The sequence below is a fragment of the Cynara cardunculus genome (assembly GCF_001531365.2).
Source record: "Cynara cardunculus var. scolymus isolate 2C chromosome LG 13, CcrdV1, whole genome shotgun sequence".
Taxonomy (NCBI): Eukaryota; Viridiplantae; Streptophyta; class Magnoliopsida; order Asterales; family Asteraceae; genus Cynara; species Cynara cardunculus.
The window spans coordinates 16133701-16147308 of NC_037540.1; the positions used below are offsets into that span (position 1 = coordinate 16133701).

A 13608-nucleotide genomic window follows, 5' to 3' on the forward strand; every position below is an offset into this window, starting at 1 on the left:
TAACTAAATGTGATATACGTAAGTATGGATAAGTTGCATTAAATGGTTGATGATGGGGAAAAAAACTATGAATAAAAAAATAACATATTCAAGGTTAAAAAATATATTTTAACATACCAAAGTATCAACCCGTACGGTTTGGGTTGGGTTGCACTTTGGTTTGGGTTGGATTAGATTAAGAATTTTCAAACCACAAATATTCAATTAACTTGTTCAAATGTCTTCAATCCGATCAACCCATCTCAAACCTTACTTAATTTCCAAATATAGAATCCACACACAGAAACCCAAATCAATATCTCTCGTATTCTTTCTCCCTCTATATATATTCTGTGCAACCTCATCAACTCCATTTACACAAAAAACAACTTCAAAGTCAATTGGGTTTCTATGATTTTCAAATCTCCTCTCTTGATCTTCTTTTAGAAGGATATGTCAAAATCTTTCAAAAATATAGATCGTTTCACCCAATCTTTTGCACTTTGATTTGAGTTTCGAGTTTGACCATATCTTATGCTCAGGCCCCTGTTTCTCAGTCCTGATCATAAAATGTTGTAAAACTTGAAATCAAATTCGATTGGTGAAATGATCCACCCACCATCACAAAAAGCTATATGTTTTGGTTAATTCGATTGAACTTGTGAAACGGTCCTCTCGGATCCAGTTTTACAAGCTCCAGAAATGCAAAATTAATGGTAAACCGTAACTAAATTCCAACACACAGTTCTTCAAACAAATATATCGTCATTAAAATGTGGACGACAATATAATTTATATTAAACCAAAACAGCAACCGAAAACTCTTTACGACAGAAAAAGAAGATAACTAGTACTGAAAAGGTACCTTTTTTTGGCTTAAAGAAAGAGACTATAGACAACTTCCAAGAAAGAACAAGATCCACCCACCATCACAAAAACTTCAGTATTCCCATTTCCTCAATTCCATACCATCTGGAGCAGTTCCTTCCACCTCCTTCGATCCCACCTCTTTCCAGTTTGTCGACAGCACTGTTCCATTCGACTCCACCTATTATTGGTTACCAAATCAGATATATACGGAACCCCATCAGATAACTATATTGAAGTAGGGAGATCCAAGTCTAGCTGATGTGGGACTCTAGTTTTTCTTTATCTCAGTATTTTTAGTTTATTTTTTGTTTCAGGAAAAAAAGAGAATTGAGAAAGAATGGTCTTACAAAAGATTTTCTCATGGCCCTTCTTGTATCCTCATCTGCATCTTGATATATGTCGCGGAAAAATTTGTTCAGAGCCGCATCGCCATCGAGCTTTTCGTCTTTTTCCTGAAAACACAGAACGGTGTAATTAGCCTTGCAACCTAGACTAGCATTGGTCTCTCTAAGTAAACTATCAGTCAACAGACATACCTCCTTTTTAACTTGAGCTTCAAGTTTATCCCAGTCTTTTGTCGGCTTCGAGGAAGGGTACACAGGTCTTTGATTACCACCTGTGTATCGGAGAGATGTGTAATTAGCATCTTAAGATGAGAACTAATATCATGAACAATAACTCTTGTTAGGTATAACATAATAGAGTTTCACTCCTACCAGATATAATAGACTGTGATACATAATCCAGATTGTCTCAAATAAATGCAACATTTCCCTTTTGAACCAAGTTTCAACCCAAAGTCACCTCTTCACCAATTGGTGGGTTGCTACACATTGATAGCATCGGCTATGATTCACATGCTTCCTCTAAAACCAAACCAAACTATTCCAGTATATCTCACCCCAGAGGTTTTCTCTTTTTTAATGGGGGAGAGGAAGATGTACGCAGACCTGACCTCTATCCTCAAAAAGTAGAGTGGTTGTTTCCATAAAAACCCCCAACTTGCAAGAAGTGTGTAAATAGATAGAAAGTGACAAGAAACAAGACACTAAACACTAGACGCAAGAAAAACGAGTTAGAAGTACACATGATTCTTCTATTTTGTCATTATTGGAGGATATTTTACATATTTGACTAATAGAACAAAAACAATAAAGCACAAAAAAAAGGGATTATTTTGTGAAAGAATTTCGGATTAAAAGTGGAATTTGTTCTTGGGGGTGGAGGTCCCCAATTGGTTGGTACTAGAGAAAAACCCACAAGCCTTTAATCCTATGGTTTGAAAAGTAGAGAAAGAAAGAAACACAGTATATGATGTTTTACTAAGCTATGGGCCAAGTCAATAGTAGCATTTATGAATCATTAAGAAGCAAATTGAACTATTAAAACCATCCAAATGGAGAAACAAACGGTCTCGATCAAAATAAATCTGAACACATAAGTGATAATTTTCCTCCTTTTAAACCTCCTAAAACAAACAAAGCCTCTTAACGTTAAGTGTTATCATTTCCTTCAAGTCCAAAAATGCAGCTGACACTTTTTACATTGTCAAAGCATCATTGACTCACCTGAAGAGACACTGCTGCTTCGCACAACTAGAGTGTCTTTGCTAAATTCAAGAGATGTCCAGTGTATTGGTTCCACCTTTGCAAGACGGATTTCTATCTTGGTTGAGAGAACGATGTATCTGCACTTTGCAGGGATTATCTGTTAATCAAAAATCAATATGTTAGTTGATATCAGAGGAGGAACGAGAAACAATTACCGTAATATAAAATAAAATAAAATAAAAATTATTGTAGTTACAAAATCCAGTACAAAACACTAAGAAAACAGATTCATTGCGTTGGGACAGTTGAGTGATGACATTGGACCGCCCTAGAATATACCTAATTCTGCCCCTGGTAAGATAGAGGACTTCTTACTAAATTGAGTACCTAATTATCTTGCAAAGATCAACTGCTATGAAAATAAAAGCATGCTTTCACTATGAGAATAACAACTATAATCAAACCACAACTAACTTGGCTCCTTTGATCTCATTGTATCAACTATAGTCCCTCCGTTTCAACCCACCAATGATAATGATGACGATAATAACTCCCCCCAATTTGGTACATTTACACCATGCATCCATATAAATCATATATACACAGACTAATAAAACTCCCCAAGGTGCCATCATTTATGGTTCCCACTTGATGCGATGCCAGAAAAAATAAGACCCACAAAATGAAGAATGTTGAATGGAAGAAAAAGGTCATTATCATACAGCTAAAAATGGGTTTTTATTATAAGAAACAAATGAAATGCTTGCGAATGCATGTGCATATTAACTCTACAGCAGACTTAAAATGCATAATAAGCAGAGCAAAGAAAAACTGTGTTTAACTCTAGACACGTCACCTTTCCAAACAAGCGAGGTTGAAAAATATATGCCTCTTCTCCGGGCACATCAATTGTTACACTTAGCTGGAAAGCAAAGACAAACAGGAAAGTTTTAAGTGTCAACCAGTTTCTCTTTATGAAATAACTATGAAACTCCATTAAATGTTGAGTTAAAGTTGAAATGCCAGCATACTATTTGTTCCCCAAAGTTAACCGAGACACTCTCAGCTGGTATGCCCTTTGCAAATATAGTCACAATTGCCTCCTCCGGTTTCTGATAGTACTCATGCCTGCAGATATATGGTAGTTAGCATCAATGAAAACAGTTTGACAGAGGAGCTCAGAGTTGATCATTTTAAGCATAACGCCGACACAGTTCACATAAAGGATCTCAATGATTTCATTTTGACCTACATACAGATGCTTATTAAACAACCAATTTTATGATAATTTTATACTTGCATCAACTAAAAAGAAGTTTGCATTGTTTCTTCCAACTCTTCATCCCCTTGAGTTTTCAGTTTAGCTTCAACGATGCACAATAATTAGACAGACAAAAAGGTCCCATCAGTGGGCATGTGTCAACCATATCCAGTTTGAGATTCCTCCTCCTAGAAACTATTAACTAAACATCTTTACGTCGCATGAATGATTGACGCATATATAATCAAGCTAGGGAAGTAACTGAATTCCATTATATATATGTTGGTCTTACGCCAGAAGAAGCTTTAATTGCTACTTAATGAGGGTAAAACACTAGATCAAAAGTGTGACAATAACCAAATTCTCGAACATAAATATATCAAACATTCTCGCACACGCAGTCAACAGATACGTCACAATAATTTACCAGGACGCAGATGAACTCATCAGTGTCACCAAAACAAGTTCATTTATCAATTTGTAGAATGTTATTATACTCTCGCTATACTGTAAAAGTAGTCATACTCTCTTTGGAAATCAAACTATAAAAATAGAACATAACTGCAACATTTTGTTGATGTTTCCACGTAAGAAACTTATGAACTTATTTGCTGAATATAGAAATTAGCAATGATCATTCTCCAAAAGGTTTAGACCTGTATTTTGGTTTGGCCGGCATCCTGGTCGCCACCTCGCTGGGGATGCTCTTTACTTGTTCTGCATCTTTTGGATCTGCATCAGGTTCTTCTGGTGCTTGAGAGGGAGTAGCCACAACCTCAGTGGGGGTTGCATCCAATGATTGTGTGGGTAGCTCACCATTTTCCTCTGTTTTATAATATGTAAAAACTCATCTAAGTTCCATGTTATAATACTTCATACTGTTGATGCTTAGACACATTACATCTAGATGACTCTTAACAGGTTCTTTAATACAAAATTCAAATTCAGACATTTTTGATTCGTTAGTGCACCAATAATCATGAATATTTTTTATGAAATGCGAAGGTAGCCTGTGAAGGGAAAGAGTCGCCTATATGTAAAGTAGGTGAAACTATATGTGCTTATCAGTTGGGGTTGTTAAATACCTCTCGAGTACACATCAAACTTGCAAAGTAGACAAAAGCAAAAGCAGAATATAAGAGAAGGTGGAGGACTCAATCTAGAGACGGAAACTCTAAATTACAACAGAACTCAATGTAAATATTACAAGGTTCACAAGCTTGTTGCGACTCATTCTACAAATATGTACAGGTTCTTTGCATACTAACTACATTTACTGAAGACATTCAAATATAAAACAAATTTGGCAAAAGGTGTAATAATTTGCTACTAAAGAAATTAAACAGGCAAACTCCTAGAGATATCCAGTAACCCAACCTTCCTAGAGGTCAAGGGTTCCAACCTCACCAAAGGTGGGGAGTGTGTGTGAGTTCCATTTGCATCATATAAATATTATATACTTCAAAAAAATCACAAAAAAACATTGTAAGTAATAAGATTGCAATAAGCTTATATAAATCGTCCAGCTTACCGTACCACTGCAAGCTTTTCAGCTTATATAAGCAATAAGATCACAATCAAACTTTCAGTTGGTTTACTGGTATTTATGAATTATGATAGGTAAGGATCAAGTTCCAGTGACATCAGCGTATCTATAGGCAATTACCTGCAATGCATTTCTCACACTTCTCTATCCAATCTCTGAATCTTGTATCTTCTGGAACTAAAGAAGCACCAGCTTCAAAGGCTGTTTTGGCAGTCTGATATTCTTCAAGATTGAAGCATGCAATGCTGTTACGTAGAAACAGAAGAAAGAATTTAACGGGATGAAATTTGAATACATAAGAATACAGATATGTATATGCAAGAATCACACTAGCTAGTTAGCAACAAACTCAATGGAGACTGTTCAGGGAAACACAATGCAGTTGGAGAAGGTAAATCATAGAACAAACAAGACATGAAAATGGATGATGCAAAATAATACAGCAATTGCAAACTTGTTTACAGTCATTTGTGAGAAGCTTAGAGCATGCATTGTCCAAGCAACAAACTTTCACATCCGCTTTGACAAATTAGCAATACTCGTACTTCTTGAAATACCAATTAACCAAACCTTCCAGTTCTCCAGAATCTAAATTCAGAATGTTCCGAACAGGGTAGAACATTCTAATCCTCACTATCTAATGCCTATCTTCTCTCAAAGAAACTATACAAATGAAACCATGCACCAACAAAATATTATCATCCTATTGAGCTGTCAAAAGATCATATGCACCAACTTGATTTTATTCCACAAAACACAGTGATTCAAATAAAAATTAACATCTATTAACATCAACTCTTACGAGACAGGATGTTTTAGTGAAAAGCATGCCATATGTTGAAAAATGGCTGACAAATTAACTTGAGTTATTTCAAGAGCCTCTCACCCTTTGCGCAAATATCCTTTTGAAATCGAGGGGTCCAACTCAATTGCTTTGTTTGCATCAGAAACAGCTTCTGCTCCAAAACAATTGTAAAAAATGTGAATCAGGCAATCACGAGTCATATAGATAATATCAAATAGAAAAAAAGGGGCCAGAAGAAAAATGCTCATACAGTTAAAACGATTACATTTTTCAGACAGACCATAAAAAGTTTCACGTGAATATTAGTACATATGAGTCAACAACATCATTTCCTAAATATGTCACCATAAGAAAAATCAATATAATTGCACCGAAGAGCCTCTATTCCTTTCGGAATGAACAAACCCACAACAAAACTCGAATGCAAGAGCAATAGCAATCAAGTTCTGAAAAGTACATGAGAACTAAATCTATTACATAAAACTTACATACAGATTAAACTCATGTCAAATTATTAAAATTTTAAATTAGGCATGAGATCCTTAGATATCTTAACAGGATTGCATCATGCAATTGAAGAAAGCCATACCAAGATACAAATTCACACAAATTGATTCGATATAACAAAATGTATGATTTAGTAACAACCACCCAAAAACTAGATACATATGAAACACATGCCAAATTACAACAATCTCAAATTAGGTATGAGATCCATAAGTATCTTATCATTACTGCATCACACAAAAAAGAAAGCCATACCAAGTTATGAACTCCAGCAAATTCAACATGACAATATTTACGTTTTAGTAATAACAACCACAAAACTAGCAAAAAATAAATAAATTATGATTCATGTTTTTAACTCTACAGCTATTCTTACATAGTTCTTTCCAAGTGTATCATGAGCATACATTGCACATAATTATTCCTATCAATAAAATACATGTTTTTCATTAACTCATGACCTTCTTAGCAACACGTTGCCAAAAAATCATGATGTGATCAATGTAAATGTGCCATATACTCATATCAGCGCATTTAAACTAGTAAGGGTCGGGTCATCATCACTTCAAAATGTATTGCATTAGAGACCAGCAATGGTAAACATAAGCATGCCATTTTGAAGCTAAAGCAAATAATGGTTTGTCATTCCCTTCAACACATGGCACATCCATGTCTAGGTGTGAGGAGAAACAAAGGGTCTTCATACTCGAATGAACATGTGGGGCAACGACGTTGGCCCGAGAAAGTAGGAAATTCGTTTGTAGTTAAGGGATTTTTTGACAGGAAGATGAGGAAATTAATCACACGTCAAGTAGAGAGAAGAGAGAGAGAGAGAGAGAGAGAGAAAAAAATACTGCATGCTTTCAAAAGACCAAGTGATTACATAAGAAATCTAAAATTTTGGGAGCATAGGTTTTAGGTTGTGGTTTTCAGGGAATGATGCCACTAAAAATAGGAGAGGTATTAAAATAGATAAAAGTTTAGAAAATAGTTAAGATTAAAAGACAAGAAGACAAAAATCATGTTACGCAAATTGGTGTTGATGTTCTTACGATTTACGAACATCATTGGTGCATATGTCCATCAGGTTGGTTTCAATGAAAAGATACCGGTTAGCGACAAGATCATTATAGAAGAAAATGTAGATCGTCATGTAGGTCAAGATGGCTAAGGATTGAAACAACCTATAGAAAATTTGGGTACAGTAACATGAACCAACCAGAAGAAATACTAGATTTTAGAAGTAGACTATGATTTAAGAATTTCTAAGCATTTCCTTTGGTAAGTGATTATCGTTTTTTATCCTTTAGTAGAGGAAAAAACTCTACTCTCTAGCCATACTAATTTCCTAACTAGTAAAGCTAAAAAATGTTTAGGGAGGTGACAACATAAAAGTGATTCGCATTGCAGCATATGATGTTTATTGATTTAGAGGCACATGATAAACTTATGAGAAGAGATCTCCACCAGGAAGTTTAGAAGAAGATAATTCATGTAAATGTAATGCATTTGAATGCGAGTAAAAGCATGTGACAAGATTGATGATTTTCCCTATTACTATAAGGTTACACCAAGGGCCGCTTTTAAGCCCTTGTCTTTGCTTTAGTTAGGTATAAGCACACTAACAACATAAAGGATCCACCACTTATATGCATTACTGCTAGTGTTTTGTAATTGATGAGACTAACATATTTAGGAATTTTGTTGTGTTCCTTATTCCTTCTTGATAGAGAAGCATACAATATAAATACGCAAGGCAAAGGGAAAGAAAAAGGAAACTATTCTATGAATCCCTGATTTTATGGGATTGCCTACAATCACTAATATTATGGGATTATAATCGGCTCCCATTAATCCTACATTAAATACATAATCATTTATTTACATTTTCCCACACTCCCCCTCAAGCTGGTGAGTGGGAGTTTCCCATTCCCAGCTTGAATAAAATTCTCTCGAAAATCGGTCTACTTACTCCTTTGGTGAAAACATCTGTAGTTGTTCATGAGTAGGCTAAAACGGAACAAGAATTTTATTCCCACAGTAGATAGTGCAGGCTAAAACGGAACCAAAAAAAAGTTATAAGGTAGTGCAACCGAGAGCAACATAAATAGGTTCTTAGGGCTTTTGAACAAGAATGGTATTCTCCCACACACTCCTAAGGCCTACTCCTTTGATATACATCACTTACGCAAATTTGTCTACATTACATCCGCCCATAAACCAAACCAAATCAAACTGACCCAGTACATCCAGCTTGAAATAGGATCTAAGGGATGAGATACAGACAAATCTGACCTCTACCCCAAAAGAGTAAAGTGGTTGTTTCCTGAAGAGCCCCGACGTGTGCAAGAGTGTGAGCAAACAATTAGAAAGAATAAGTGCTAGCATGAGCAAAGCAAAGCACGAGAAAAAGAAGTACGAAAAGGTAACGATGAGCTACAATGAAAACATAGGAAAAGGCAAGGAAAGAAAACGCCACATAGAGCAAATAAGAAGAAAAGCGCACCCTAGCATGTGAACTGCCAGACCACTCCAACCACCCCCCCCCCTTTCAACCTGCCGAACTCCTTTCTGTCCAACTAAGCAAGTTACAGGTTCTCACACCTAGCCTGCTACCGTAGTCCTCAGACTCCAAGTACACGTGTCAAAGGTCATGTCCTCGAAAATACGTAAGGCTGCCATGTGCCCATGTCCAACCTCAGTTGTTCATCCCACGTCCTCCTTAGCCTACCCCTCCTCCTCACCCCCTCAACCAACACTCTTTCTACTCTCCTCACTGGTGCTGCCAACGGCCCATAAAACCTTATTAATGTCAAGTTACAGGCTTACAGCAAGATGGTATTTGAGAAGTAGGTCTGTAGGAGAATAAAAGGCAATAAGTGAAAGGATATGTTCCTCTCATTCTCACACAAATTCCCAATCTTCCAACCTGTATTTATACCTTCGAACTCCTATAGAAAACCCCATAATGATCTCTGAATAAGACCAGACCAGAGAAACCCAACCTAGCCTATGAAAAAAAGACAGGTAATTCATGCCACTGAAAAAGCCATCTTCACCAACTATGTTTTTGAATTATTCTTTCTTCTTCTATCCTTCCAAATCTTTTCATCTATGTGTGTATTCTACTTAAGACGCCGACCCCTTGCCTTCAATTTGCCTGACTTGTCAAATAATATCAAGCAACTTGTCCGAAAAAGGGTATGCACAAAACAGTTAGTGATTCCTGGGAGTACTAGCACGTCTAATAACAATCATCTAGAGGAATCTACTCAGCTAAGTGTGATTCAATTAGCCTTGCACAAGCAACCAAAACTCAAATGCACCAGTAGTAAACCTAGCAACCACGTCCACGAATGAGAAACTTTTGATTTGGTGAAGGATCTTTAGCTATTATACTGCTACCAAGTAACATGAATGAAATAAGTCATGTCCAGAATACTGATACTCTACACATGAATTAATTGATTTGATCCTGCCCAAGAAAAATATCATTTAGCAAGAATGAAGTAAGTCACGTCGAGAACACTCAACACTCTACATACCAACTAAATAATTTGATCCTGCACAAGACAGATATCATCTAGAAAAAAGAATACCAAAATTTCATGGACTTGAGAACTACATAAATTGCCAATTTTCAAAACTTATCATTAATCAAACAACGGTTCAAGGTACTAGAACAATTCCGCATGACCAGAGTTGCATTTTATCTATATGAAAGAAGAAACACTTAAAACACCTACATAGAAGCCGAAACTAACCAATTCAGTATGCCATAACAAAAATCTATACTTGAGCAACAACAGTATCAGTATGAGAAGTAATTGAAACGCTAAGAAAACTACCTGTTAGACAAAATCAAGTTAATGGTAATCATAAATGCAATTTATCCGGTTGAAATCAAAGAAAGCATGCGATAAAAAACTCAAAGAGTTGATCCGGTTTGTTGTTGGTATCAGGATCTGAAGAGAGAATACTATACCAGTGAAGTTTTTGAGTTTGATGTTAGCCTGAGAGCGGTCGGATAAGAGGTCGGCGTTGGTAGGGTTGATGAGGATGGCCTGCGAGTAGAGGTCAACGGCGAGTTCAAAGTGGTCGTCAATGAAAGCTTCATTAGCTTTGGTGACGAGATCGGACGCCATTGACTTGCAGAGAACTCTCTAGACGCCGAGGAGGAAGACGAAATAGAATGGTGATTGCTTGATTTGAGGTTTTTAACGTAGTGTGGAAAAGAAAGGCATCCGATATCTAAAAACCAATGAAACATGTAAACCTTTAAGAGGGTAAAACTATTCATCCGACTACTCAAATTAAATGTTTTGTGTAATTTTAAATAATATTTAACATTTTCTCTTCAAAAATAAATAATACTTAACATAATTTTCGACTATCGAATCGTGATTTTAAACTCAGTACAGGACTCCAGGTTTATAGTTTCTTGTATTTGTTTTGAAAACTCACCGGCACCGGTCAACACTATGATCGATGAACGTCCTCATCGGTCAACACTTGACGATGAACTGCCCTCACGGGACATCACAATGAATGATAAACACTTAATCCAGACAACACATTGAACAATAAACACTTAATCCGGACAACACTTGGGCGATGAACACCCAATCCGGATAAGACTTTGGCGATGAACACTCAATCTGGATGATGCCTTGAGCGATAAGCATTTTCACCGGACAAAGCTTTAGGCGATGAACACCCAATCCGGTTGATCCCTTGTCCGGTAAAGGTCCTTATCGAACAACACATTGAACGATAAGAGTCCTCATCGAACAATACATGAATAATAATAAAAAATCCTTATCGAACATTTTTTGTGCGATGAAATATGTACATATTGAATCTAACTTAAAAATGCAGTTAACTAACATCACATAACCATAATACTACCGGTAGTTAAAAACATAGGTACTAAATCATTGTAACACTCACCTTATATGCAACAATTTAAAGATGATTCACTCAACAAGAACTCCAATTATTATCACAAAATTCAGTTTCCAACCTTATCAATTTCACAGAGAATCAACTATCCCTCTCTCTATCTCTATCTCCCTCCCTCCCTCCCTCCTTTCTTTCCCAAAATGGCAAGTATGGAGGGGATGAATTCAACTCATCCTTATATACTTTCCTAAAATAGGCGGTAGAAAGTTTTATTATTTAAAACTCTCCTCTTCACACACAAATATATATATATATATATACATACATGCATATGCATCACGGATTTATAAATAAACAATAATCACTTTACCAAATTTTAAAATCACCCCAAATTATATAATCGGAATCCGATTATCACAATATGCATCGATAAACAATATTCGTTGCATAAAAAATGGTTTTTCAAACTTTATATCAAATACTTAAAATATAATATAGATAGATAGATTATTTAGATTCTTAAATTTTTATCACAATTAAAAAGTATTCAACTATTTAATCATCCTAAAAATTACACTTTTCTAAAAGGGGTTATTATTTGCACACTTCTAGGTAAAGGGTGCAATTAAGAACTTAAAATACTGTGAAAAATTAACATTTAACCACCTAGAAATTAGAGAATACATCATTTCATACACACGCTCTCTCTTACATCCACTCTTGTACTCTCTTTTTATTTCTCTTTGACTTTTTGTTTTATTTTTTATTAATAGACAATAATGATAATAATAATAATTAGTGTATAATTCTTATTTTATTTCCCTCCTTGTTTTGATTAACTAAAACAGAGGGATGCATTTCCTGTAACATCCTCATTTTTTTTTAGAATGTCACGTAACCTGAAACAATTTCCTAAATACATATTCCAAAAGACGGCTAAAATAACACTGTTTGAATCGTTTACGCGGAAGTCTTTCAATCGCCCAAAAATTTACTTAAGTTCTAACCCGCTTCATACCAGGTTAAGTTACAAAAGATTAACACAACACTATAAAAAACTAAAAATAAGATGATAATTAGCAACTCTCTAAGCGTGTCCTTTGCCCTTATCCAACTTCGAACTACCTGGCCTTGAGATGCATACTATAGTCAGCTTATAAAGCTCAGTGAGTTTATGGTTTGCGTGAGTAAAGATCATTTCACAAATATATATCAACTTGTAAACTTTGTACCAAATAGTATGCATTTTCTGAAAAACATGCAATACTGAAGGAAATATATCTGTAAGACACTGAAAATATGAGATCTCATATAACGTTTAGTCGGGTATGGGTCATTTAGTCACAAACACGCCCTCGGTTGACATTTCAATCTTAATTGATCACCCACTTGTCCGGATAGTGTTTTATATTGGTCGTGACTTACTGGTCAAATGCCCACCCTTGAATCATCAAACTTTAATATGGAATAGCATGCTAGAGTTATTCGAAAACTGATTAAACACATAGCATGTAACCATTCATAAAATAGCATATATGTAAAATATATCATAACATGTATGTAATTGAAATATCATGCATACGTTCACATCATCAGAAATTCATATCATGTAAAAATAATTTGTACTTAGGTATGCATCCCAGTCAAATCTCATGAAGACTCACCTGATAACGTAGATTGCTTAACTAACGCTGCTGACTGGTAACCTACAATTTATAATAGCAAATAGTATGTAAATGATTAATTTCTCCCAAAGGCTAACATAAAAGTCAACTTACGGTCAACTACGTCGGCTAGGGTCAACCTTGGTCAACTACGCTTAAGAATGTTCCTCACATCAACAAAAAAATATAGGAACGTGAGTTCCGACATAAGGTGTATCGTCTAGCTATTTATCTTAAAACGACTAAATCTGGAAGAAGACCATAGCCTCTAAGGACGACCAGAGCCTCTGGTTGTATTGACCAGAGCCTCTGGACTCTTAAGTCCTTTAGGACCAGAGCCCCTCTGGTTGTAAACCATAAGAAAATAATTCAACATCAAGGGCCAGAGCCCCTCTGGTCTCTCTTCCAGAGCTTCTGGTCTTCACGACCAGAGCCTCTGGTTCTTAACCACACTTACAAAATATTTCAACACAGGACCAGAGCCCCTCTGGTCTCTCTTCCAGAGCTTCTGGTCTTCACGACCA

General features: G+C 35.8%; 1 protein-coding gene across 1 annotated transcript; it reads right to left on the bottom strand.

Annotated features, from left to right (window-relative positions):
• Nucleotides 1-693: 693 nt before the first annotated feature.
• LOC112524476 (protein SGT1 homolog B-like) lies at nt 694-10769 on the bottom strand. Its single transcript, XM_025134305.1, has 10 exons — nt 10504-10769; nt 6093-6162; nt 5327-5451; nt 4317-4485; nt 3431-3527; nt 3256-3321; nt 2418-2556; nt 1386-1465; nt 1197-1301; nt 694-1027 (listed from the first exon to the last, which is right to left on the bottom strand). The coding sequence occupies exons 1-10, from the start codon at nt 10661-10663 to the stop codon at nt 920-922; spliced, it is 1119 nt and encodes a 372-aa protein (XP_024990073.1). The 5' UTR covers nt 10664-10769; the 3' UTR covers nt 694-919.
• Between the last annotated feature and the right edge of the window lie 2839 nt (nt 10770-13608).

Bases quoted from the DNA above. Each gene is read 5' to 3' on its own strand.
- LOC112524476 (XM_025134305.1), bottom strand. From the start codon at position 10,663: ATGGCGTCCGATCTCGTCACCAAAGCTAATGAAGCTTTCATTGACGAC. The intron at 3,322-3,430 runs GTATGCTGGCAT...TTTGCTTTCCAG, and splicing joins TTAACTTTGGGGAACAAATA to CTAAGTGTAACAATTGATGT. The intron at 1,466-2,417 runs GTGAGTCAATGA...TCCGATACACAG, and splicing joins AAGCAGCAGTGTCTCTTCAG to GTGGTAATCAAAGACCTGTG.